Below are 27,089 nucleotides of genomic sequence, written 5' to 3'. Positions count from 1 at the left end.
TCTCCTGACCTCGTGATCCGCCTGCTGCAGCCTCCCAAAGTGCTGGGATTACAGGCATGAGCCACCGCGCCCAGCCCGGAATCTGCTTTTTCGAAGCAAGCTGCTCAGCTGGTGGAATGCACAGCCCATGGAGCAGGGCATGATCCCACCCTGCCCTGGGCCCGGAGGCGGGGACTGAGTCCCCGTGGACACCACATTGCTCCCACCTTTCAGGCGTCCTTCTTGCCCTCCTCAAAGCCGGCGCACAGCATGTCATTCTTGATGGTTTTAGGTTGATAGCCAAATTCGGCGTCTTTGCTGTAGAGCAGGTTGCACTTGGGCGTGTCAATGATGGGCACAGCGAGTTTCTGCAGGATCCGCGGGTTGGGCAGGCGGTCTGGGGAGGGTCAGAACGGCCCGGGGCTCAACAGACTTCCTCATCAAGAACCCACGGCCTCGGGAACCACCACTCCTTCCTGCCTGCCCTTTCCTCATGTTTAGACTATCTCTGGCCTAGGGCACTGTGGGGCAGACATCCTCCCTCCTTCCAGGCAGCAGGCTGGGCCCTTTCTGTCCCCGTCTCCCTTCACCCCCTCTTCCTTCTGGGTCTGCTGCTGCTCCCCTCAGCCCCACCTATGTGAACAGAGACCGGGTGTGTGTATTAATACAGCAACAGGAAGACTGTGGGTTCAGAGTGGCCCCCAAGCCGCCCTGGGCCTTCTTGAGGCACATCCCTCATTATTTCCTAGCCGTGTTTCCTTACCTTGTTCACTGGAGCTGCCCCAGCCAGTGACCCAGCAGTTCATGCCCGTCTCAAAGATCACCGAGGGGTCGGGCAGGCGCACGGGGAGGATGTAATTGGTGAAGGACACTGGTTCCTCCAGCTCCACGAGGGCCACGTCGGCACTGGAGGCCATGCCCTCGTACAGGGGGTTGCTCTCCACCCGCCTCACCCGGGCATGCACAGCGTGCGGCCCTGGCTGCACTAGCTGCCTTGCCCCCAGCAGGACCTGGTACAGGGACATCTCAGAGGTGCTGGCGGGAGAAGCAGAGAGGCCGTGTGAGGATGCCCCTCATGTGGGGACAGGCCCAGGAGGGGCTGGGGCTCCTTCTCTGGCCACCATCGTGCCCCACACCTCTCTCTGCATGCTGTCTTTGAGAGCCATCTCTAGGACAGCCAGGTGTAGCAGTGATGCATGTTTACATTGAAGCCAGACCGCCCTCCTCAGATTTCCACCTCCACCCCTGGCCGCTGTGTGACCTTGGGGAAGTCACCTAACAAGTTCTCTGTGACGCAGCTTTCGCATCTGTGCTATGGGGACAGCCACAGTGCCTACCCGAAAGGCTGGCTGGGAGAGAACTACCCTCCAGGTGCAGCAGGGCCAGCACCACCTGTGGGCCTCTGGCAGGTGACCTGCCCTCTCTCAGCCCAAGTTTCTGATTTTTTTTTTCCCCTTAGAGACAGAGTTCTCATTCTGTCACCCAGGCTGCAGAGCAGTGACACAATTGTCGCTCATTGCAGCCTCCAACCCCTGGGTTCAAGCCATCCTCCCACCTCAGCTTCCTGAGTACTTGGGACCACAGGCACCACTGCACCTGGGTATTTTTTTTTTTTTAAGTAGTACAGATAGGGTCTTGCTATGTTGCCCAGGCTGGTCTTGAACTCCTGGGTTCAACTAATCTGCCTGCCTTGGCCTCCCAAAGTGCTGGGATTATGGGCATGAGCCACCGTGCCTGGCCATGAGTATCTGAATTTAAGATGTGGGTTTTTTGTCATGATACTCTTTTAAAGATGAAGAAGAAAAAAGAAAAAAGAAAAAGATGTGGGGTTTAAAATAATTAGAGCTGTGGTGGTGAGGTGTGAGGTGAGGAACTTGAGACACACAGAAGGTGTGGGGCCAGGTGGTTCATACACGGCAGAGGGCTGGGTGGCCTGGCCTCTGCTCAGGGCTTTCTGGGGTGGCTCATGTGGGTGAGGGGAGGAAGGGCCATTCTGTCTGGTCCTTGGGCTTTGTGAGCAGAGTTCCTCCTGGGAAGAGTGTCGTGGAGCTGAGGTGTATGCGGGATGGGGAAAGGACAGGACAGGCCGGTGTGCAGAACCTGCCGGCGGCTTCCGCAGGGACCCACAGGGAGTGGGTGGAGGGGATGGAGGGGGTTGGAGGCCGTGCGAGGCGCCTCCCGCGGGCGGGAGCAGCGGTTGCAGTTGGAAGTTAGCCCTGGGGTTGGACCTAAGGGAAGCATCTGGCTGGAAAGGAGGCGGGGCTGGACCAGGAGCCCCCAGGGAGGTCACCCGCAGGACTTGGCGCGGCGGGCGCTGTCCGCGGTGCTGAACCGGCCGCGCGCGGGGCGCTGTCAGCGCTGCGGGCGGGGGCAGGGGCGGGCGGACTCACTTGGGGAAGCAGTGCGCGGCCGTCAGGACCCACCGCTCCGCGATGAGGCTGCCCCCGCAGAAGTGGCTTCCGTTGCGCTGGATGCTGACTTGCCAGGGCCACTCGCCCTCCTGCGCGTCCTGCCCGCCCACCATTCGGTTCAGCATCCTGGTGTGCCCACAGGCTGGGGGAGCATGGGGTGTGGGTGGGGGCGCTCACTGGGGCTGGTTCCATGGCCGAGGCTCAGCCCTCAGCCTCACACTCCAGTCCTCGGCCCTCCTGCCCCCGACCTGCCCGAAGACCTTGGGGAAGTCCGAGGCCTGAGCTTCTGGGCAGCCTGGGATACAGGCAGACCCTCCCTAGTTGCCCCCTGAGTCTGGCTCTCCATGCGGGGAAGGGCAACCTAACAGCTGCCTCGTGGGGGCCACAGAGACACTGAGATAACCCGGGAAGGGTCTTGTCCTAGGGCCTGACCCAAACAGGCACCTGGAAGGATGGAACGGGTGTCATGCCCTCTGCAAGGGAGCCACCCAGAGGGGGCCGGTCAATGCTCTGTGCTGGCCATCCTGCTCCCATGTGGACCTTCCTCCTCCTCTCCTTTCTGGGCTCCAGTTCCACGCAGCCCCCACTTTCCCCTCCTCTGGAATTCTCCAGTGCCCTTTGCGTTCCAAATTCCCTCTCGGTGTGAGTGTCCCTGTTTCAGTCCAGCCGGCTCCTGTCCCTCCCACCCCAGGGCCTTGGGTGCTTACCTGTTGCTGCCTTGGCCACCTGAGACCCTGGAAGTGAGGAGAGGGTGATCAGCCAGGCCAGGTGCAGCCTGGCCTACCCTCCCCAACCATGCAGCCCCTCTCCACTGACCCTCCCCTGCTCCGGAGGACTCCAGAAGGACAGTCCACAGAGGGACCTCACAGGAGAGCCCAAGGGCCTGCAGTTTCCCCCCAGGGCTGGCTCTGCCATATGCTCAGGCCCAGGCCCATGGGCCAGAGCTTATCTGCAAGGGTGGATGCTCCTTGCCACATGGGGAGCCGGTCAGGAGGTGCCAGTGAAGGGATCCCCAGGCTAGATGTCCCCTTCTCATCCTGGCAAGGGTTCTCTCTCTCCACACTCCCCACCCATCCTTGTCTGGAAGTTTCTGGGGAGGGTCCAGCCTTCAGCCCTGACACTGTGGGGTTGGCCTTTTCTCCTGGAACAGCTTGGAGCAGAAGAGGCCCAGGAACTGTCTCTGCATTTGAGCTGCCCAGGCTCTCTCACAGTCTGCTCCAGAATGGGCAGGTCTTCTTCCCCAAGTCTCACTTTGGTCCTGAGGCTGAGGCCTGAGCCCCACAGGCTTCTCCCTGGCCTCAGGGGGGTAGAGAAGGTACAGTGGTCTGCATTGGCCACCAGAGATCAGCCTTGTCAAGATTCCAGAGTCCCAAGAGCTGACCCCTCTCCCAGGCATGCAGCAGGCTCTGCAGGCGAGACCCAGGACCCCCTGCTGGACTGTGCAAGGGGGACTTTGGGGCGGATACGGTGAGGGGCCAGGAAGAGAAGTAAGGTATGGGATCGTTCAGGGGAACCAAGGATGGGACATTGCCTCCCACACCGAGGACACAAAGGACCTCTTGCTGGGCCTTTAACCAAACACTGGAGCCTCTACCCCAGCTTGGAGACCCCAGTCAGGACCACAGTGTACAGCCCCAGGGGTAGCAAAGCCTGGAACTGCCTGGCCTTGAGTCCTCTCACCACCCCTGCACTCCGTGCGTCTGCTTCTGTGGGGGCAGATTTGCCCGTAGCTGGGCGGGGGGTTAGAACAGGCACCTCCCCACATCTCGGCCCTCAGCTTCCCCTTAACCTCCAGTGCCTTCTGGGACCCAGCCTGGCTGCTATGGACCATGTCTTCGCTCCGCCTGGAAAAGATAACCAGTTCCCTGAAGTCAAGGGGCTGTGGGGACAGGAAGTGGCCATGGAGTGCTCAAGCACCCCGAGGGTTTTTACGGCATCCTCTTCCTTCCTGTCTGGCTCACAGTCTGGGGGGCACCTTCCCCAACACCATTGGTGGGCAGAGACACCCCTGGGGGGTGCTGGACAATAAGGCAGCAAGCTGCGAGGGGGCAGCTGTGGATGGGCAGGAGGAGGAGGTAGAGAAGGTGCAGGGCAGGCAAAGGGGTCCCCTGCAGATGCGGGGTCAGGAGCAACGGGAAATGGAGAGTCTGCCCTGGATGCTCTGCTCATTAATTTGTGCTAATTAGGTGCCCTTTTAAAATGCAAACACCCCCAGGAGGGTTATTCCCTGACCCCCCCCCCAACCCCGACCCCTTGCTCCTTCCAAGCCTGAGGATCCTGCTTGCAGAAGAGCGCATACTGTCAGGCCTTCTCACCCTCTGGGAGTCTGCAGAAGCTGTGTCTCTATGCTCCCGGCCTGAGCACTGCCCCCTCCAGCGATGCCTCCTCCCCGTGCAGATCCTTCCTTCCTGAAGTGACCCTGTACTTCTCATTTAGGCAGAGTCTTCTGGCCTGTGAGTGCTTGCTCCCCTCACCCCACAATCTGGATGCCCTTCCCCTAGTCTCTGTAAATCCTAGTCTTCTTTTTTTTTTTTTTTTTTTTTTTGAGACAAAGTCTCACTGTGTCACCCAGGCTGGAGTACAGTGGCACAATCTCAGCTCACTGAAAGCTCCGCCTCCCGGGTTCATGCCATTCTCCTGCCTCAGTCTCCCAAGTAGCTGGGACTACAGGTGCCCACCACCGCGCCCAGCTAATTTTTTGTATTTTTTAGTAGAGACGGGGTTTCACCATGGTCTCGATCTCCTGACCTCGGCCTCCCAAAGTGCTGGGATTACAGGCGTGAGCCACGGCGCCCAGCCAAGTCCTAGTCTTGATCTAGAGATCAAGGCCCAACTGAATGCTGCCTCCTCCAGGAAGCCTTCCTTGCTGCTTGCATTGTCTATCTTGGAAGCCCCATACTCTCTCTCTAGCTCTCTGTCCTTCTGATGGGAGCTCTGCCTACAACACCCTGGAGCCAGAATCAAGTCTTATCTTAGCCCAGGAGCTCCAAGAAGGCAAAGGCTGCGTCTGGGGGACCTGAGCTCAGGAAATGTGTGGAGAGACACAAGTGTGGCTGTGGGGGCTGATCGGAAATGGGTGATGTGGAGAGCTGAGCCCTCCAGGGTGGGCGCCTTGTGGGGGCTGGAAGCAACAGACAGGGGTGCCGGGGATGTCGGGAGCATTGTTTGGGGCCTGGGCCTGTGATTCGCTGGTAGCTGGTGGGGATGGTGAAGCCTAGGACTCTAGTGGGTGCCAGCCAAAGACCTGGTGGGGGTGCCACCCTGGGGCTGGGGGTGAGGACGCATCCAGGAGTCCAGCCTCTGGTCATAGCTGTTGGTGAACCAACTGCTAAACTCATTGCCCAAGAGTTTTGGCAATGACCTTGGTTCCTCACCCCGCTCAGGGGCAGTCACTGCCTTCCACCTTCTGTGCAGATGGCTCGCTCAGAAGGCACCATCATCCTTGTGCTGGGAGGCTGGGGGGGATGGGGTGGGGGAGGCCGGGCCAGAGGGGCCACTCTGGTGCCCTCCTGCCCAGGAGAACTAGGAAGCCAGGAGTCCTGGCTAAGCTGCAGCCTGGGATGACCCGACCCAGCCCCGGGAGGTGACTTGAGGACAGGGAAGTGTGGTGGCTGCCGGGCTGGCCAGGCTAGCCCAGGAATGTGAGAGGGTTTCCCTGACAGAGAGTGTCCTGACCTGCAGGGAGGACCTGGCAGGTGGGGCCCCCTGGTTGGCACCTGCTATCCCTGACCCAGGACTGGGAGACGGCACAGTGGCGCATTGCCAGTTCCTCTGTCAGCAGGGGATAGGGCCCTCTGCCACCTGCACCCCCTGCCCCCAGCTCTCTATTGAGCCCGCAGCCAGCCTGCTGGGGCTTCCAGGCACAGGCAGCAGCCCTGGCTCGGCCACCCTCCCACCCCAAGAATGATGGTCCAGGCACTTGGAGCCTGAGTTCACATCCTGCACATACGAGGCTTCTGTCCTCACCTAGAGAATGGGGGGAGAGGCTGGAGAGAATGAAGTGGCAGGAAGCAGGGAGCCTGGCCAGAACTGGCACACCAGAGCCCACGGAGAGGCATGGGAGGAGGCCTTGCCCAGTTATGGCAGTGGGGTCCTCTGCGGCCTGTGTGCACACCTCCCACCCTGCCCTCCCCACTTTGGGCTCCCCAGTTGACACATCTAGAGCCTTCCCACCTGCTCAGGGGCAGGAGGGATGGCCTGTCCCACAGCCCTGGCCTGTCCCAGGGAGTAGGGGGCTGAGCTGAAGCCTCAGGCAGTGCAGCGGGGCCTGTTGGGCGACTGCAGCTCCCCGACCCTGCACCTTTGTCACTCACCAAAACACAGCAGCAGCAGGAGCGGCACCGCAGCGGGACGCCTCATGTCCTCAGGCCTGGCTGGGGCACAGGGCTGGGGTCGGCGGTGGCAGAAGTGTTGAAGCAGGAGCGAGGTGCAGGCTCCATGAAATGCAGTTTTATGCTGGAGATGAGCACAGGCCCGGCTATGCTGCCCAACCCGATGGCCCGGCCTGTCCAGCTCCTCTCCTCAGGAAGGAAGCGCCCAGAGCCGACTCCTCTGTGACCTGGCCCTGAACCCTGAGACCCCCGGGCAGACCCCTCAAGTCAGCGCGGCGCGGGGTGCCGTTGGCCTTGGTTCCTGGACCCTGAACACCCAGCACACCCCAAGCTGACCGCGGTGCACGCGAAGTCCGTCCAGCTTCATTCATTATTATTATTTTATTTATTTTTTTAATTTTTTGAGGCGGAGTCTTGCTCTGTCGCCCAGGCTGGAGCGCAATCTCGGTTCACTGCAAGCTCCGCCTCCCGGGTTCAAGCCATTCTCCTGCCTCAGCTTCCAGAGTAGCTGGGACTAAAGTCACCCGCCAACATGCCCGGCTAATTTTTTGTATTTTAGTAGAGACGGGGTTTCACCATGTTGGCCAGGCTGGTCGCGATCTCCTGACATCGTGATCGGTCCTCAGCCTTCCAAAGTGCTGGGATTACAGGGATGAGCCACCGCGCCCGGCCTCATTCAGTATTTTATTGAGCGCCGACGGAACACAGTGGGGCTAGGCAGCGCTGGTGGGAAAGTCAGGGACAGGGGTGTTTGTGGGGCCGAGGGCAGGGGAGGCGATGGGACATGGGGCGGGCTCCGGGGTTGGCCCCAGCGACCCTCCTCCCGGGACACCAGGCCCCAGAAGTCCCCCAGGCGCGCGTCAGCCCGGCCCAGGTGGCCGACACTGGCTCCGGCTGCCGTCCCTCGGGTGGGACGGGTGCTTCCCGGCACCAGGCGGGGCGGAAGCGGCTCCGGGAAGGCCGGGCCGTGGTGACAGTCTCGGTGTTGCCGCCTGGCTGTGGGCGCGGCGCCGCGGCGTAAGAGACTCGGGGAGGAAGTTATTTGGGGCACGGAGCTGACGTCAGAGCCAGAGTGGGGCCGGGCCGCGGGGTCGGGGGCGCCGGGCCTCAGTTTCCCCGCCGGCGCCGGGGGTGTACTCGTGGGCGGGGCGGGGCCCGGGCGGCTCCGGGCGGGGCTAGGGGGTGAGGGCGTTCCCGCCTCAGCCTTGTCCGCGCGCGTCGTGGTGCTGCCCTCTGGTGGGCGCGGGGCGCGGCGCAGACGTCCGGGGCGCGGGCGGGGCTCTCCCAGCCTCCTGGTCGCGGCTCCGGCTCCCTGAGCAGCCCTCCCTAGCCCTGCCCTCCCACCTCTCCGCCTCCACCGCCCCCTCCCACCCTCCCCGCCCCTCCCGCTCTAGTCCCTGGAGTTCCCGGGTCGGGGGTGGGAGGCGGGCTGGGCAGTCCCTGGGGGGCTGGAGGGAACGAGGGAACGAGGGAGGGCGGAGTGGGAAGAGGAGACTCCAAACGTATTCATTCATTTATTCATTCATTCAGTCAATCATTTCTGAACGGATTTGAGCCCAATACCGTCCCAGGTTTGGGGAATACAGACGTGACTCAAACAGACCTCACCTCACAGTGTGAGGGAGAGGACAGGACATCATTTAGCAGATAATCTCTAATTATAAACCGCGATGGGCCAGGTGCAGTGGCTCACACCTGTAATCCCAACACTTTGGGAGGCCAAGGCAGACGGATCACCTGAGGTCAGGAGTTCGAGACCAGCCTGGCCAACATGGTGAAAGAGGCCAACATGGTGAAAGACAAAATACCCCATCTCTACTAAAATACAAAATTAGCCGGACATGGTGGTGGGCGCCTGTGATCCTAGCTACTCAGGAGACTGAGGCAGGAGAATCACTTGAACCCGGGAGGCGGAGATGGTAGGGACACAAGATTACACCACTGCACTCCAGCCTGGGAGACAGTGAGACCACGTCTCAAAAAAAAAAAATTAATAATAATAATTATTATTATTATAAACCACAGAAAGTGTTTCAAAGTGTCTGGGTGACCACATTTCTCCAGCACCCGATGGTCGGGTCACTGGTGGGCTCTCAGAGGCAGTCTTAGAGCCTCTCAGGTAACTACTTCCTCTTGGCACCTTTCTCTGTGTTCCTTGGTGTCTGCTCCCTAACCCTCCTTTTAAGCCCATTCTTCTAAGGGTGGCTCCGCCTTAAATTCAAGCAAGTTGGCCGGGCACGGTGGCTCAAGCCTGTAATCCCAGCACTTTGGGAGGCCGAGGTGGGTGGATCACGAGGTCAGGAGATCGAGACCATCCTGGCTAACACGGTGAAACCCCGTCTCTACTAAAAATACAAAAAAAAAAAAAAAAACCTAGCCGGGCGTGGTGGCGGGCGCCTGTAGTCCCAGCTACTCGGAGGCTGAGGCGGGAGAATGGCGTGAACCCGGGAGGTGGAGCCTGCAGTGAGCCGAGATCGGGCCACTGCACTCCAGCCTGGGCCACACAGCGAGACTCCTCTCAAAAAAAAAAAAAAAAATTCAAGCAAGTGACAAAAGTCAAGAGGACGACAGAGAAAGCTGGGCTCTTGAGGAACAAGGCACAGCCACGCCGGCGATTAGAGAATCAGGAACCCAGACTCGCCTCCATGTCCCTGTGCCTGGAGCCCACGGACCCAAGGCTGAGAACAGGCCCCTTCCTCACAGCAACCACCCAACAAATGAAGAGGGCGTTAAAATCCAGAAAGATTTTTATGGTTTTTTGTTTGTTTGTTTGTTTGTTTTTGAGACAGAATCTCACTCTGTTGCCCAGGCTGGAGTGCAGTGGCACAATCTCGGCTCACTGCAACCTCTGCCTCCCAGGTTCAAGCGTTCCTCCTGTCTCAGCCCCCCTAGTAGCTGGGATTGCAGGCACATGCCACCACGGCCAGCTAATTTTTGTATTTTTAGTAGAGACAGAGTTTCGCCATATTGGCCAGGCTGGTCTCGAACTCCCGACCTCAGGTGATCCACCCGCCTCAGCCTCCCAAAGTGCTGGGATTATAGGCGTGAGCCACCGTGCCCAGCCTGTTTCCACCTTTTGGCTTTTGTGAATAATGATGCTTGAACTTGGGTGTACAGATATCTGTTTTAGACACTGCTTTCAATTCTTTTGTGAATATACCCAGAAGTGGAATTGCTGGATCAAATGGGAATTCTTCATTTAATTTTTTGAGGAATAGGCAAAATGTTTCCCAAATTTTTAAGAGAAAATTAATGACTAAATATTGAAGATAATCCAACTTCTAAAAATGCCCTTAATTATTATTATTATTATTATTAATTTTGGAGACACAGTCTTGCTCTCTCACTCAGGCTGGAGTGCAGTGGTGTGATCTTGGCTCACTCCATCCTCTGTCTCCCAGGGTCAAACAATTCTCCTGCCTCAGCCTTCTGAGTACCTGGGATTACAGGTGCCCACCACTACACCTAGCTAATTTTTGTAATTTTAGTAGAGCCAGGGTTTCACCATATTTCCCAGGCTGGTCTCAAACTCCTAACTTCATGTAATCTGCCTGCATTGGCCTCTCAAAGTGAGATTACAGGCATGAGCCACTGCACCTGGCCAGCGGCCCTTAGTTATTAATATTCAAGTCCATTCTTTTTTTTTTTTTTTTTTTTGAGACGGAGTCTCACTCTGTCGCCCAGGTTGGAGTGCAGTGGCCGGATCTCAGCTCACTGCAAGTTCTGCCTCCTGGGTTTACATCATTCTCCTGCCTCAGCCTCCCAAGTAGCTGGGACTACAGGGGCCCGCCACCATGCCTGGCTAATTTTTGTATTTTTAGTAGAGACAGGGTTTCACCGTGTTGTTCAGGCTGGTCTTGAACTCCTGACCCCAGGCGATCCACCGCCTCGGCCTCCAAAAGTGCTGGGATTACAGGCATGAGTCACCACGCCTGGTGGTTTTTTTTGTTTGTTTTGTTTTGTTTTGTTTCTTTAAGTTATAGTATGTTCGTTTTTTGTTTTTTGTTTTTTGTTGAGATGGAGTCTTGCTCTGTTGCCCAGGCTGGAGTGCAGTGGCATGATCTTGGCTCATTGCAGGCTCTGCCTCCCGGTTCACGCCATTCTCCTGCCTCAGCCTCCCGAGTAGCTGGGACTACAGGCGCCCGCCACCATGCCCAGCTAATTTTTTTGCATTTTTTTAGTAGAGACGGGGTTTCACCGTGTTGCCCAGATTGGTCTTGAACTCTTGACCTCAGGTGATCCACCAGCCTCAGCTTCCCAAAGTGCTAGGATTGCAGGCGTGAGCCACCGCGCCGGCCTCTACCTTTTTTTTTTTAAAATATAATGTATTTAATTGTAGGCTTATAAAATTTATTTATTTATTTATTTATTTATTTATTTATTTATTTATTTATTTTTTGAGACGGAGTCTCGCTGTGTCTCCCAGGCTGGAGTGCAGTGGCGTGATCTCGGCTCACTGCAAGCTCCGCCTCCCGGGTTCACGCCATTCTCCGGCCTCAGCCTCCCAAGTAGCTGAGACTACAGGCGCCCGCCACCACGCCCGGCTAGTTTTTTTTTTGTATTTTTAGTAGAGACGGGGTTTCACCATGTTAGCCAGGATAGTCTCGATCTCCTGACCTCGTGATCCACCTGCCTCGGCCTCCCAAAGCGCTGGGATTACAGGCTTGAGCCACCGCGCCCGGCCTAAAATTTATTTTTTAACAAAGACGTCAAAAATGTATTTAACACCCAGCTTGCAAAACGTCTGAAAATTTAACCATACGCTCTAGCGAATCCAGCACTGTCCTCAGATGCGGTTTTTGACGGTGCTCATTTTACTTCGTCATGTTTGGGGCTTTTAGTGGTCGGGACACGCAAAGCCAGGAAGAGGAAAGAGGCCAACGGGAGAAGAAAGCCGGGCTCCAGTCCCTCACGCGGCCACCGGGGGGCGACAGACACAGGCCAATGAGCAGTTGGGGACCGGAGGCGCCCGGGGTCGGCCGCTAGGCCTCTTCTCCTCCCACAAGGAGGACTGACACGCTTTTCCTGATGTTTTGAGCATGGCCTGGCACAGGCTCGGCGGCAGGGGTCTGGGGTGCCTAGGGGCCGCGCCCTGCCCGAACTTAGGTCCCTGGTATTGACTACCAACGCTGTCCATCCGCAGTGCCCCAAGTGGCCCCGGACACCGCCCAGGCTCACTCTGGCGGCCGCCATAACCCCTGCCCGGCAGCCTCTGCGGCCGGAAGTTGGCTCGGCCGGTCTTCCGGGCATCCCTCGGGCAGTTAACTGCATTTCTGCTGGCTGGGTATCCGCGGCAAGTTGAGATCATTAGTTGGCTGAAGTTAATTAATCACCGGACAATTAGCTTATATTTTTCCTGATCCTAAGATCAGCTGGATTGGTGAGGAGGAACTAGAGACAACAGCTTCCTTCTGAGTCACCTTGAGGCAGCAGCCCCTGGGGAAATTCAGGGAAGGAGAGTACCCAGGCTTCCTGGAGGGGTTGGCCCCAGGGCATGCCCTGCTTGGGCGGAAAAGCTGGAGTTTAGATGAGGAAACCTGTATTCTCTAGACCTCCTGCCAACTCTTTGCCTGACCTTGGGCAAAACATTTAACTCTCTGCTGGGCCTTGGTTTCTTTAGCAAACACTGACGCCTGCCTCTCCGGCCCCCCCGCCCCACCCTCATCCCCTGCTTTTTAAATGTTTATTTATTATTATTATTTTTTGAGAGTCTCCCTCTGTCATCAAGGTTGGAGTGCCGTGGGGCAATCTCAGCTCCCTGCATTCCCCTTTCTTGTTGGCAGACAGTGCCCACCTCTTCAGGGAAATTTACTCCAGTGCTTCAGCCTACCTGATTGGACACAGCCGACCACTGTGGTTGTGCACTCATTTTGTGCAACTGTTCTACCTGGGAAACCTACCCTTGTGTCTCCACATCACCAGGTCCCCCACAAACATAACCAGAACCCGCTCTGATTTTGGCAACTACAGTGTACTCATGGAACCCTGGGGAGCTGCAAGATCACTGGAGGTTTAGCCCTTGGTGTGGGCAGTCCCTAGTGGGGAGCATGACCCACCAAACACCTCCTGGGACAAAGAAAACATGAATGTGGTGCTAATCCCTGAAGGGTCAGCATCCGTGGCCAGGAATGGAAGTGAATTAGGGGTCATGTACTGCTCTCCCTGTCCACTGTTGCAGGTGCGACAGACTTTGCCTGCTGAGGGATGGCACAGGTACGCTTGGAGACAGAATTTCCAGCATGTTTTGTGGTGCTGCACTCAGGCCATTTCGGTGGTAGCTGCCAGAAGGAAATTTGTATGGATCTCAATTGCACTGTAGCAGGGAGCCAAAGGTCAGTGTCTGCATGAACGAAAGGTTATGATCCCTGTGTCAGGGTGTGAAAGGAAAGTGGACCACATCCCTGCCTTCCTAGGAAGATATGTTGATACAGTCCCCTTAATGCTCCCCCTGAGACCTCAGCATGTCCCCACATGAACTTTCCTCCAACCCCCATCAGGGCTGGTGCCTTCGCTCATGATTGGGCTGCCCATGGGAGAACCATACCATACTCTTAAGTGCAATTTACTGGACTGTAGACTCACTACAAGACCAAATAGGAAAAAAAAAAAAACCTGCTGGCAAAAGAACACAGTGGTAGTGTTTGAGATAAGTTCACTGAAACCTCCATACACATACCCCAAACCCTGCAGAATAGAGTGTGTAGGCTCATAATCCAATATTCCACTTCAACAAGCAGCGTGCAAGAAAGCCGCCACAAAGTAGCTATCCATACTATGGAATCCATACAGAGCCTTGGCCCCTGAAAACACCCAGAAATAAAGTCAAATAATTCTACACAACATACACCACAGTAATATTATGAAGGGAAAAACAGAATACAAATTTTAAATTTCCTCTAAATGATAGCAAATCACAAAATAAAGGGTGACAGCCACTTCATATTAGAAGGAATTAGTGCAAGAACTCCAGCAGCAGCCATACAAAAATACACAGTGTTTGACACCTTCAAATAATTTCACTAAGTCTCTACAAATGAATCCTAACCAAAATGAAAATTCTGAAATGATAAATAGTTTAAAATACAATAAGGAAGTTCTATGAAATCCAAGAGAGAGTTGAAGAATGACACAAAGAAGCCAGAAAACCAATTCAGGATTATAAGAGATGAGATAATTCTCTTTTAAAAATCCAGAAATTATGAAAAAAAAATACTAAATGAATTTCAAAATAGAGTTGAGATTTTTAATAATATTCTAGAATAAGTATAAGAAACAATTTCAGATATTGAACATTGGTCTTAAAATTTAGCCTAGTCAGACAAAATGAAGAAAATATAATTTTTTAAAATGAACAAATCCTCCAAGAAATATGGGATTATGCAAAACAAACAAATGTGTGACATATAGACATTCCTGTGAGAGAAGAAGAAAATGTAAGACAATTGAAAAACATATTTGAGGAATTAATTCAAGAAAGTTTCCCTGATCTTCTTAGAGAGATAGACTTCCAGAAATAGGAAACTCAGAGAACACCTGGCAGATACTATACAAGACAAACATCATCAAGCTATATAGTCATCAGATTATCCAAAATCAACACTAAACAAAAAATCTTAAAACCTTCTAGAGAGAAATGTAAAATCACCTATAAAGGAAATCTCATCAGACTTACAGTGGACTCAGCAGAAACTTTACAAACCAGAAGAGACTGGGGGCTTATTTTTAGCTTTCTTTTTTTTTTTTTTTTCTTTTTTTTTTTGAGACGGAGTCTTGCTCTGTAGCCCGGGCTGGAGTGCAGTGGCCGGATCTCAGCTCACTGCAAGCTCCGCCTCCCGGGTTTGCGCCATTCTCCTGCCTCAGCCTCCTGAGTAGCTGGGACTACAGGCGCCCGCCACCTCGCCCGGCTAGTTTTTTGTATTTTTAGTAGAGACGGGGTTTCACCGTGTTAGCCAGGATGGTCTCGATCTCCTGACCTCGTGATCCGCCCGTCTCGGCCTCCCAAAGTGCTGGGATTACAGGCTTGAGCCACCGCGCCCGGCCAATTTTTAGCTTTCTTGAAGAAAAAAAAAAAATGACAACCAAGAATTTTATATCATGCTGAATTAAGTTTCATAAATGAAGGAGAAATAAACTCATTACCAGACAAAACAAATGCTAAGTGAATATGTCACTATTAAGTTGGTCTTACAGAATATGCGCAAAGAAGTTCTAAGCATGGAACCAAAATACCTGACATGATAAAAATACACATAAGTATTATACAAAGTTCATAGACCCTCTAAGGCAATTACACAATTGAGATTACAGCCACTAACTAACAACACTATGACAAGAATAAAAACTCACATTCAATATTAACCTTGAATATAAATAACCTAAATATTCCACTTAAAATATATAAATTGGCAAATTGTATAAAAAGCAAGATTCAGCCATGTGCTTTCTACAAGAGACCAATTTAATGTGTAAAAACACCCATAAACTCAAAGTAAACGGGTAAAAAAAAGAAATATCATGCAAATGGAAAATGTAAAAGAACAGGAATTGCTATTATTATATGATATACAACAGACTTTAATTCAACAACAGTGAAAAAAAGAATACAAAGAAGGGCATGATATAATAATAAAGATTTTAATTCAACAAGATTTATCTAACTCGAATGTATATACACCCAACCTCAGAGTATCCAGTTTTAGGAAACAAACACTACTAGACCTAAGGAAACAGACGGGTGGCCATACCATAATAGTGAGGGATTTCATCATCCCACTGACAGCACTAGACATATCATCAAGGCAGAAACAAATAAACTATGGGCATAAACTGCACTCTTGACTAAATAGATCTAATACACATCTACAGAAAATGCCAACCAACAAACACAGAATATACATTTTTTCATCTGCATATGAAACAGTCTCCAAAACTGACCATATGCTTGGCCCCCAAGGAAGTTTCAATACATTAAAAAAATCAAATTTATATCAAGTATCTTCTGGGACCAAAAGGTCATAAAGTAAAAAATCAAATCAAAGGTGAGCTCTTAAAACACACTAGTATGCAAAAACTAAACCACTTGCTCTTGAACGACTTTTGAGTAAAAAACAAAATTAAGACAGAATATGTTTTTTAAATGGAAACAAATAAAAACACAGCCATAGCATACCAAAAACACTGGGATACACCACGAGCAGTTTTAAGAGGAGAATTTATGGCATTACATGCCTATATTCAAAAGACAGATTTTAAATTGACAACCTAACCTTGCACCCCAAGGAACTAGAAAAACAAGAACAAACCAAAACCAAAGCTACCAAAGGAAAATAAATAACAAAAATCAAAGCAAAACTAAATAAAATTGGGACTAAAAAATCATACAAAGGATCAACGAAATTAAAAGTTGCTTCTTTGAAAGAGTAAAAGTGATTAATAGACTGCTAGCTACATTAACAAAGAAAGAGAGAGAGAGAAGATTGAAATAAGCACAACCAGAAATAATAAAGCTGACATTGCAATTAATACTACAGAAATACAAAAAATCCTCAGAGACTGTTATGAACACCTCTATGCACACAATCTATACAAGCTAGAGGAAATGCATCAACTCCTGGAAACATACAACCTTCCAAGGTTGAATCAAGAAGAAACAGAAATCCTGAACAGACCAACAATGAGTAATAAAATTTAATCAGCAATATAAAATATATAGTAACAAAAATAAGCCCAGAACAGATAGATTCACAGCTGAATTTTATCAGATGTACAAGGAACAGCTGGTACCAATCTTCCAAAGGCTATTCAAAAAAAATTGAGACGAGATTCCTCCCTAACTAATTCTATAAAACCAGTATTATCCTGATACCAAAGCCAAACAAAGACCCAAGAAAAAATAAACCTACAGGTAAATAGGCACAGGTAGGCACCACCATGCCCAGCCCCCATGATGACTTTACTTTTCTTCTTGAACCTGGTGAATTTCTGTATTAACATTTCTGATTTGAACCCTTCTGATATTTCTGAGATAAACTTTATGTGACCTTGGTATTCTGTTGGATTTTGGTTAGCTGATACTTCAAGATTTTTATAAAACTGGGTTGTAATTTACTTGTGTTCCCATTTCTAGCTGTCTCAGAGCTTCATCAAATGGGCAGGAACACTTTCCCTTAACTTCTCCTTTTCTGGAACAACAGACATATCCTGTCCTGTGGATATGGTTCCCCACAGGTCTGGGATATGCGTGCTGTGAATACTGCTGTGCTGGGGCTTTGGGAAGTGTGTTTGCATGCGTGTGCGTTGGGATACAGGTGTGATTACTACTTTAATTTCTTTTCTTTTTTTTTTTTTTTTTTGAGACGAAGTCTCACTCTGTTGCCCAGGCTGGAGTGCAATGGCGCGATCTCAACTCACTGCAGTCTCCACCTCCTGGGTTCAAGCAACTCTCCTGCCTCAGCCTCCAGAGTTGCTGGAATTACAGGCACCCACAACCATGCCCGAAATTTTGTATTTTTAGTAAAGATGGAGTTTAACCATTTGGCCAGGCTTGTCTTGAACTCCCAGTTACCAATTTCGTATGTGTCCTTTTGAAGGCTTTCTAAGTATGACCAATGTAGTAAAGTGAGTCACCTACCACTCTTTTTTTTTTTCCGGATGGGGTTTCACCTTGTTGCCCAGGCTACTCTTGAACTCTTGGGCTCCAGCAATCTACCCCCTTCAGCTTCCCAAAGTTCTGGAATTATAGGCATGAGCCACCATACCCAGCCCCACCACTCATTCTTGACCTATTCTCCTTTGCCTTTCTCTGTTGCAGAGTCCCGGAAGTTAAATGCTCTATTTCCTAGCCTCCCTTGCAGCTAGGAACAGTCATGTGACTCCATTTTGGCCAATGAGATACAAGAAACACTTGCTGAGCGGTACAATCAGAAAGTATTTGCTTTTCCAATAACATGTAGGACCAATCACCTTTTTGCTCTTCCCCTTTCTTCTTAATTTGAACATTGCATTGCCATCATGTTTGGAGATGAGTCAGCCATCTTGCAAATAGGAGGCAACAAGACTGAGGGAAATGCCATCCTGCTTCAGAGAGCAGAATGGAAAGAGAAGCCTAAGATGGCAATGGCACAGTTGGGCAGCTGAGTCAGGACTGAGGCCACTGCCTCTGGGTCTCAAGGGAGAAAAACCCCTGTTTGTTGGCCTCATGTTAGGTTGGATTTTTTTTACTTAAAGCCAAAACATTTCTGACATACAAAACCAGACACACAAGTGCATGCCACACATACATCACAAGTGATCACATACTGTCCCATTAGCACCTTGATTTTTCCACTGAACCATCAATCTTGTGGATCATCCTTTATCAGTGCCTGGCAAATTGTCTTGTTCTTGTTTTCTTGGGTTTTGTTTTTGCTTTGTTTTGTTTTGTTTTGTTTTGTTTTAAAGACAAGGTCTCACTCTGTTGCCCAAGCTGGAGTGCATTGGCACAATCATAGCTCACTACCGCCTGGATCTTCTGGGCTTAGCAATCCTCCAGCCTCAGCCCCCCAAGTAGCTGGTACTAAAGGCATGTGCCACCATGCCTGGCTAATTTTCACATGTTCTCTTAGAGACTGGGTCTTGCTTTGTTGCCCAGGCTGGTCTTGAACTCCTGGACTCGAGAGGTCCCCCTGCCTAGGCCTCCCAAACTGCTGACACTACAGGCATGAGTCACTCCACCAGCCTTGTTTTTGTTAATGGCAGTATACCCCCACTCTGGGTGTGTAATATGATTTATTTAACCAGCCTCATCGACCTTTTGAGTTGTTTCCAAACTTTTGCTATTAAGGTAGAAAACAGAACTCAACTCTGGAGGTAGGACTCAGACACTGGACCAAATTGAGGACTAGCTAAAACAGGTCCAGGGCAGAGGCACCTCCCCATAAGACACACCCACCAGTGTGCCATGTCAGTTTACCATTACCATGGCAACACCTAGAAGTTACGGCATCTTTCCATGGCAATGACCTGGTAACCCAGAAGTTACCACCCTCACCCTAGAAATGTCTGCATAAACTACCCCTTAATTTGCATGTAATTAAAAGTGGGTATAAATCTGAGTGCAGAGCTGCCTCTGAGCACTGCTCTGGGTGTACTACCTATGGGTGGCCCTGCTCCACAAGGGACAGTGGCTCTGCTGCTGCCATGCATGGCTGCTCCGCTGTGCATAGCAGTTTGCCTCTGAATTCTTCCCTAGGTGAAACCAGGAACCCTCCTGGGCTAAGCCCCAATTTGGGGGCTTGCCTGCCCCGCACCACTGTTACAGACAATGCTACAGTGAATAACCTTGCACGAACCTCATTTCATACACATGAGAACATATCCATAGGATAAATTCCCAGCAGTGAAGATTGTTGTCTTATGATGCTCAGCCACTGGGTCTGAGAACAGGATATACCTTTCATTCACTCAAGTCTCCTTTCATGTCCCTCAGTGGATTTAAAGTGTTATTCCTTTTGATTGTACATGTTTCTTTTTAGGTTTATTCCTAGGTTTTAATTTTTTTTGGTGCTATGGTAAATGGGATATTTTTTCTCATCAATATTCCTGCTAGCAAGTCATTTTTTATATAGATGAAGGCTAATTATCATGTTACTTTAGTCCCAGTCACAAAACTTTTTTTTTTTTCCAGATGGAGTCTTGCTCTGTCATCCAAGCTGGAGTGCAGTGGCCAATCTCGGCTCACTGCAAGCTCTGTCTCCCGGGTTCATGCCATTCTCCTGCCTCAGCCTCCCCAGTAGCTGGGACTACAGGCACCCACCACCACGCCCGGCTAATTTTTTTGTATTTTTATTAGAGACGGGGTTTCACTGTGTTAGCCAGGATGGTCTCAATCTCCGGACCTCATGATCCGCCTGCCTCGGCCTCCCAAAGTGCTGGGATTACAGGCATGAGCCACCGTACCTGGCCTCTGGCCACAAAACTTAAATATTGTTTGTAATAGAAATTAAATTGATCTTGGATTTTCCAGGGACTTGATCATGTCATCTGCAAAAAGTGATATTCTATTTCCTCCTTTGCATTTTTTAAACTTAATTTCTTTCTCTCTTCTAATTGCAAAAAAATTAAATAATGGGCCAAATGTACAAGGCAATTATGTACAGGAATTGGACAACTGGCAAGACTGTGATAACCTGAGAGAAGGGAAATACCTGAAGTGAGTCCAAGTTTGCCCTGTCTTTTTACTTTGGGTTTTCCTACCAAGATATGACAGGTAAAGCCACAGCAGAGATCACCAGTCAGAGATCACTGGCTGGGAAAGCAGAGATCAGCGTTTGGGCGCTGAGGTGGCTACAACTGGTAGAGCAGGGCACTGAAGGGGAGCGTGCTACGTAGAATGAGGGTTCAGAGGCTGCATGTGGGTCCCTCGGATCCCTGGGTGAGTCCAGGCTGTACATGTGCAAGGTGATCCTTCACAAGGCCTAGCGGGAAGCTGCTGCTGTGGGGCTGAGAGCTGACAGACAAGCCCAGCAGTGTGCAGTGCGAGGTGACATTGCAGTTCTTGCCCAGCTAGGGTGGAGAAACCTCACTGAGCCCCTCAGGCAATCAGTTGAGAAATCAGAAAGGATGTGGCTTAAGAATAAGAATCACAGTCCAGAATAAGGGCCAAAGCATAGCACTAAGAACAAAACCCAAACAGATTCACCCTTACAAAGCATAAAACCAAGCCTGGAGTGACATCAGGGAAATGATGGAATTGGAGGCTGTGGACTCTCCTTTTCAAAACCATGAAGACATCAACTCAACAACAATTCATGAAAATTCCCTTTGCAAGAAATCCAGAAACTAGTTGAGAGTCTCCTGCATTCCAGGTGAGCATGAATCTACTCATATTGAAACCGGTAGGGAATTTAAGACACCCTCTTGGCATGATCCCTACGCCCAGCACAGTGCCGTATGACTGCGAGGAAATCCCCTAGCTCCCAACTTACCATGGAGTGAGAGAGAAATGAGCTGTGTATTCAATACCTCAACTTTTCTGAGGGCTACCCAGGGGGCTGACTTCTGTCTAGCCTGTCTCAGAACGTGGAAGGGACCTGAAATAACCCCACTGCCTCAGGGCCATGAGAAGAGACATGGTGGCATGATCTAGAGTGCAACTGGTCACCACAGCCCAACTCAACACAGACTGAATAGGAAAAAAAAACATAACACACCTTAGATTCAAGCTTCTCCCTAGGGAAGAAAACAGTTGAACAGAACACCCAACAATCCAATTTTCTGGAGTCTACCTGAAGAACTTCTTTCAGTCACTTGTCTAAAGTGCTGACAGGACTTGGCATACTCTAGACACCTGGGGGCTGAAGAAAACAAAGAAGGTGGGTTGGATCAGCAGGAAGTTTAGAGAGGCCCCCAGAATCTTTGGCTTGGCTGATTGGTGAGGGTCTTCTCCTATACCTGGCCAGTTCATGAAAACTTGACAGAGGCCTGCTTTGTTTAATGTTCAGACACCAACACAGAAAGGCAAGGAAAATGAAGAAACAGGGAACAATGTTTCAAACAAAGGAATAAGATAAATCTCTAGAAACTGACTCTAGTGATAGGGAGTTATATGATTTATTGGACAGAGAATTTTAAATAACTGTCATACAATTGCTCACTGAAGACGGGAAAACAATGTATAAACAATGGGAGAATTTCAACAGAGAGACAGAAAATACTAAAAAGTACCAAACAGAAATCATGGAACTGAAGAATATGATAACTGTACTGAAAAATTCACAAGAGGAGCCGAACAGCAGACTGGATCCATCGGAAAAAAGGATCAGTGAACTTAAAGAAAGGTCACTGGAAATTAATCATAGGAGCAAACAGCAAAAAGAAAAAAAGAGTAAAGAAAGTAGAAGGGACTTATGGGACACCATCAAGCAGACTAATAGATGCATTAAGGGAGTCCCAGAAAGATAAGGGAAAGAACCATTATATTCAAAGAAATAATGGTTGAAAACTCCTCAGATCTGGGGAAGAAAATGGACATCCAGATTCAAGAAGGCCAAAATGTCCCAAATAAGATGAACTCAAAGAAATTTATAGCAAGGCTACATTAAAATCAAGTTGCCAGAGACAAACAGAGAATTAGAAAGCAGCAGGGAAAAGTGACTTATCACATTTAAGAGAATCTCCATAAGAAATAAACTGATTTTTCAGAAATCTTGCAAACCAGAGGGAATGGGATGACATACACAAAGTGCTGACATTTTTAAAAAACTACCAAGCAAGAATATTGTACCTGGGAAAAAACTCTTTCAAAAATGAAGCTGAGAGACATACTTTCCAGACAAACAAAAGCTGACACTGTTCTTCACTATTAACTTGCCTTATAAGAAATAATGAAGGGAGTTATTTCACTGGAAATGAAAGGTCAATAAACAGCAACGTGATAGCATAAGAAAACATAAAACTGTTTTTATTTGTTTTTTTTTTTTTTTTTTTTTGAGATGGAGTTTCGCTCTTGTTGCCCACGCTAGAGTACAATGACGCCATCTCAGCTCACTACAACCTCCGCCTCCCAGGTTCAAGCAATTCTCCTGCCTCAGCTTCCCAAGTAGCTGGGATTACAGGCACACACCACCACACCTAGCTAATTTTTGTATTTTTAGTAGAGACGGAGTTTCACCATGTTGGCCAGGCTGGTCTCGAACTTCTGACCTCAGGTAATCTGACCTTCTCGGGCTCCCAAAGTGCTGGGATTACAGACGTGAGCCACCGTGCACAGCCACATAAAACTCTTTGACGAGGGTAAATATATAGACAAATACAGAATACTGTATTACTGTCATGGTGGTGGGTAAATCACTTTAGTTCTAACATAAAAGTTAAATTACAGAATTATTGAAGATAACTACAACTAAAAATATTTTAATGGGTGCACAATATAAGTGGATGTTAATTGTGACATCAGTAACATAAAGTAGGAGGAATGGTAAAAGTGTATAATTTGCTTATGTGATTGAAGTTATCAGCTTAAAACACACTATTTTAATTATAAGGTACTTTATGTAAGCCCTATGGTAAACACAAAGAAAATACCTATAGAAGTTACACAGAAGAAAAGGAGAAAGGAATCAAAGCATAGCAACACAAAAATATCAATGAAACCCAAAAAAGAGAACACGAGAAGAGGGATGAAGCAGAGGAAAACAGCAAAGGAAGACAGAAACAAAAACAGGAAGACAAATCTACCTGATTCCACTTATATGAGATATCTGGAATAGTCAAACTCATAAAGTCAGGGAATAGAATGTTGTTTGCCTGCCAGGAGCTGGGAGGAGGGGGAAATGAGGAGTTTCTAGTCAATGGGCATAAAGTCTCAATTATTCAAGATGAATAAGTTCTAGAGATCTCCTATACAACATTGCCCCATAGTTAACAATACTGTAGTGTACTACACTTAAGAATTTGTACAGAGGGTAGATCCCAAGTTAAGTGTTCTTATCACATAAAAATAAAAACTTTAGATAAGGAAAACTGAGGACATCTACAAGCATATTCATTGCAGAAAACTGAAGACTCAGAAAAGGCTAAAATCATTATCTCAACAAACCAGGGATAACTTTACCATGATCGTAAAATATTTCCTTCTAGTCCTTTCTATGCTTATATAGCCATTGTCAAATTTTTACAAATAAGGGATGGTGTCAGATATATTATTTTATAATGTATACTTTTGCTCAATTTACAATTAAGAATAAACATTTTTCTTTTTGAGACAGGGTCTCACTCTGTTGCCCAGGCTGAAGTACAGTGGGAAAATCATGGTTCACTTGAACCTCCTAGGTTCAAGCAATCCTCCCACCTCAGCCTCTCAAGTAGCTGGGATTACAGACATGTGACACCATGCCCAGCTAATTTATTTTAATTTTTTACTTTTTTTTTTTTTTTTAAAGACAGGGTCTCACTATGTTGCAGAAACTGGTCTCCAATTTCTGGACTCAAGCAATCCTCTTGCCTTGGCCTCCCAAAGTGTTGGGATTACAGGCAGGAGACATATGAATATTTTAATAACATTATTTTATATTATCAAAACACAAGCAGCCAGGTGCGGTGGTGGGTACTTGTAGTTCCAGCTCTCCAGGAGGCTGAGGTGGGAGGATCACTTGAGCCCAGGAGTTTGAGGCTGCAGTGAGCCATGATCACGTCACTGCACTCAAGCCTGGGCAACAGAGTGAGACTCTGTCTCAAAACAAAATAAAAATAAATTTTAAAATAAGCAGAAGTCAAGCCTGATATGTTCAAGATGATCTGCCAGTAGAATAGAAATAAATAGAAGCAGATCTCCAGGTGAACAGATGTTGGAATTAGCAGACCTTAACTTTAAAAGACCTATTGTAAATAGGTCCAAAGATTAAAGGAGCAAATGAGTGACATGAATGGACAAACATGAAATCTCCATAGTGAAATGGAAACTAGAAGGCCAGGCGTGCTGGCTCACACTGTAATCCCCCTGCTTTGGGAAGCTGAGGTGGGAGGATTGCCTTAGGCCAAAAGTTCAAGACCAGCCTGGGCAATATAGCAAGACCCCATCTGCACACACACACACACACACACACACACACACACACACACACACAGACAGTTAGGCCAGGTGGCACACTCCTGTAGTCTTAGCTACTTGGGAGACTAAAGCAGGACTATGACTTGAACCCAGGAGTTCGAGGCTGCAGTGCACTATGATCAGCACTGCACTCCAGCCCGGGTGACAGAGCAAGACCCTGTCTCTAGAAAAGAGAGAAAGAGAGAAGGGTCAGGCATGGTGGCTAATGCCTATAATGCTACAGCATTATCAAGGTGATAAAGAAATCATGGTAGAGCCCTATCATGAAATACTATGCGGCAAAACCAAAAATGAATGATTGATGTATGCCACAACATGAATGAACCTCAAAAACTTTAGATGGAATAAAAAATGCCAAACACAAAAACATGTGTACTTAATATTTCTATTCAAATGAAGAATAAATGAATTCTTCATTTGAATATAATCATGAATTCACAGGCAAAATGAATCTATGTTGAGTGAAATCAGAAGAGTGATTAGTTATGGGGTTAGGAATAATCTTCAAGAGGCAAAGTAACTTTTTGGGGTGATGGAAATGGCTTATACTTTGATTGAGGCTATTGTCTGCAATGGCTCATACATTTCTCAAATCTCATTGAATTGTACACTTAAGATCTGTATATTGGAATACCTCCTCCACTAAAAGGAATTAGGGATCCTTGAAGGAATGGCTAGTAACTAGATTGGTTCAGGGAACATATAAGGGGAGCCCTGGAACACCATGTTTATCAGAGAGTAAGTTGTGCTTCAAGAATGAAGGGGCCTGTGTGGTGGTGCACACCTGTAGTCCCAGATGCTTGGGAGGCTGAGGTGGGAGGATCCCTTAAGCCCAGGACTTCGCAACCAGCCTGGGCAACATAGCAAGACCCTGGTTCTACAAACAGTTTTTGTAAAAATTAGCTGGGACTCGCTGGGTGCAGTGGCTCATGCCTATAATTCTAGCACTTTGGGAGGCCGAGGCAGGCAGATTGCTTGAGCTCAGGAGTTCAAGACCAGCTTCGGCAACATGGTGAAACCCGTCTCTACTAAAATATAAAAAATTAGCCAGACATGGTAGTGCACACCTGTAGTCCTAGCTACCCGGGAGGCTGAGGCAGGAGAATTACTTGAACCCAGGAAGCGGAGGTTACAGTGAACCGAGATCACGCCATTGCACTCCAGCCTGGGTGACAGAGCCAGACTCTGTCTAAAAACAACAACAACAACAAAACAGAGAAAAATTAGCCAGGACTGGTAGTGAGCACCTATAGTCCCAGTTACCTGGGAGGCTGAGGTGGGAGGATCCCTTGAACCCAGGAGGTGGAGCTGCAGTGAGGTGTGATCATGCCACCATATACCAGCCTGGGTGACTGAGCAAGACTCTGTCTCAAACAAACAGACAAAAAAAACAAATGAAGGGGGTATGTCAAAAAGACATAGGAGCTAGCTTAAGTGGTCAAATCTGGGATGATTTGAGCTATAAAATAAATACTGAAAGTTACAATTAGAATGCATTGAATAAATAAGAATTCATGAATCCACACTGATATGTATTAATTACATGACGTATGAGGACTAGGATATTTGCATAGTCTCCATATACCTTCTCACAAAATGTTTAGTAACTACAGAGGGAGAGAGAGCAGCTTCACATTCTGAGAACTGATCAAGGTGCAGATCGTCTGTAACAGGGCAAAGTGAAATGTGTGTTCACCTGATGGGGTGCCCTGGGAACACAGCCTGTCTTCTGAGATGTTCGTAACAACAATGTACATCCTGAATCTAAAAATGAGGAAATCTCAGGCAGATCCAGACTGAGGAACATCCTACAAAATAACCGGCATGTGATTTTTCCAATGTGTCCAGGACATAAAAGTCAAGGAAATACTGAAGAACGAATCCAAACGGAAGGAGATTGGAGAGATGGGGCAACTGAATGCAGTGTGGAGTTCCAGATGGGATCGTGTGAGGAAAGTGATGAAATCTGCAGGGAGTTTGACAACTAGAAGGCACTGCTTCATCAGTGTCAGTTTCCTGACTTTGTTTGGTGGTTTTTTTGTTTGTTTGTTTGTTTGTTTTTGAGACAGAGTCTCGCTCTGTTGCCCAGGCTGGTGTGCAGTGGTGCGATCTCGGCTCACTGCACCCCCCATCTCCCGGGTTCAAGTGATTCTTCTGCCTCAGCCTCCCGAGTAGCTGGAACTATAGGCGCCCGCCACCGCACCTGGCTAATTTTTGTATTTTTTGTAGAGACGAGGTTTCACCGTGTTCGCCAGGATGGTCTCGATCTCCTGACCTCGTAATCGGCCTCCCCTCAGCCTCCCAAAGTGCTGGGATTACAGGCGGGAGCCACCATGCCCAGCCAGTTTCCTGACTTTGAGAGTTGGATTTTCATTATTTGAGAGAATAGTCTTGCTATGGGAACCACACACTGAAGCACTTGAGGGTGATGGGGCATCGGGTCAGCAACTTACTCTCAAATGGTTCCAGAAAATAAGTTGAAAGTTTTCTGTAGGTTTAAGATTGTTTTAAAAATCTGTCCATTTGACTGTATGTAAATTTCCTCAACAAAATAAAATATGTTAAATTTTATAAAATGCCTCTTCAAGTATCTAAGGAGAGGTTAATAACTTGTGCCTTCTGATTTGTTAATATGGTGAATTGTATTAAAATATTCTCCATTAATGAGCCATCCTGGTTGGGCACAGTGGTTCATGCCTGTTATCCTGGCATTTTGGGAGGCTGAAGCAGGCGGAACACTTGAGGTCAGGAGTCGGAGACCAACCTGGCCAACATGGTGAA

General features: G+C 49.0%; 1 protein-coding gene and 1 long non-coding RNA gene across 3 annotated transcripts; one reads left to right on the top strand and one right to left on the bottom strand.

Annotated features, from left to right (window-relative positions):
* Window positions 1–209: 209 nt before the first annotated feature.
* On the bottom strand, window positions 210–6,749 carry LOC139358893 (serine protease 27-like). Its single transcript, XM_071080935.1, has 5 exons — window positions 6,704–6,749; window positions 3,098–3,124; window positions 2,370–2,532; window positions 743–1,014; window positions 210–376 (listed from the first exon to the last, which is right to left on the bottom strand). The coding sequence occupies exons 1-5, from the start codon at window positions 6,747–6,749 to the stop codon at window positions 210–212; spliced, it is 675 nt and encodes a 224-aa protein (XP_070937036.1).
* Window positions 6,750–11,816: 5,067 nt separating this feature from the next.
* Window positions 11,817–26,847, top strand: LOC139358585 (uncharacterized). Of its 2 annotated transcripts, none has more exons than XR_011613770.1 (3): window positions 11,817–12,101; window positions 12,900–13,053; window positions 17,077–17,209. It is a non-coding gene; the product is annotated as an uncharacterized lncRNA (long non-coding RNA). The 2 variants fall into 2 exon arrangements; XR_011613769.1 differs by lacking the exon at window positions 17,077–17,209 and adding an exon at window positions 26,157–26,847 and having other exon boundaries at window positions 11,820–12,101.
* The last annotated feature ends 242 nt before the right edge of the window (window positions 26,848–27,089 follow it).

The sequence above is a fragment of the Macaca nemestrina genome, chromosome 15 (assembly GCF_043159975.1).
Source record: "Macaca nemestrina isolate mMacNem1 chromosome 15, mMacNem.hap1, whole genome shotgun sequence".
In the NCBI taxonomy this organism is placed as follows: Eukaryota; Metazoa; Chordata; class Mammalia; order Primates; family Cercopithecidae; genus Macaca; species Macaca nemestrina.
The sequence above is the reverse complement of the archived record's forward strand: the minus strand, read 5'-3'. Positions and strand labels throughout refer to the sequence as shown.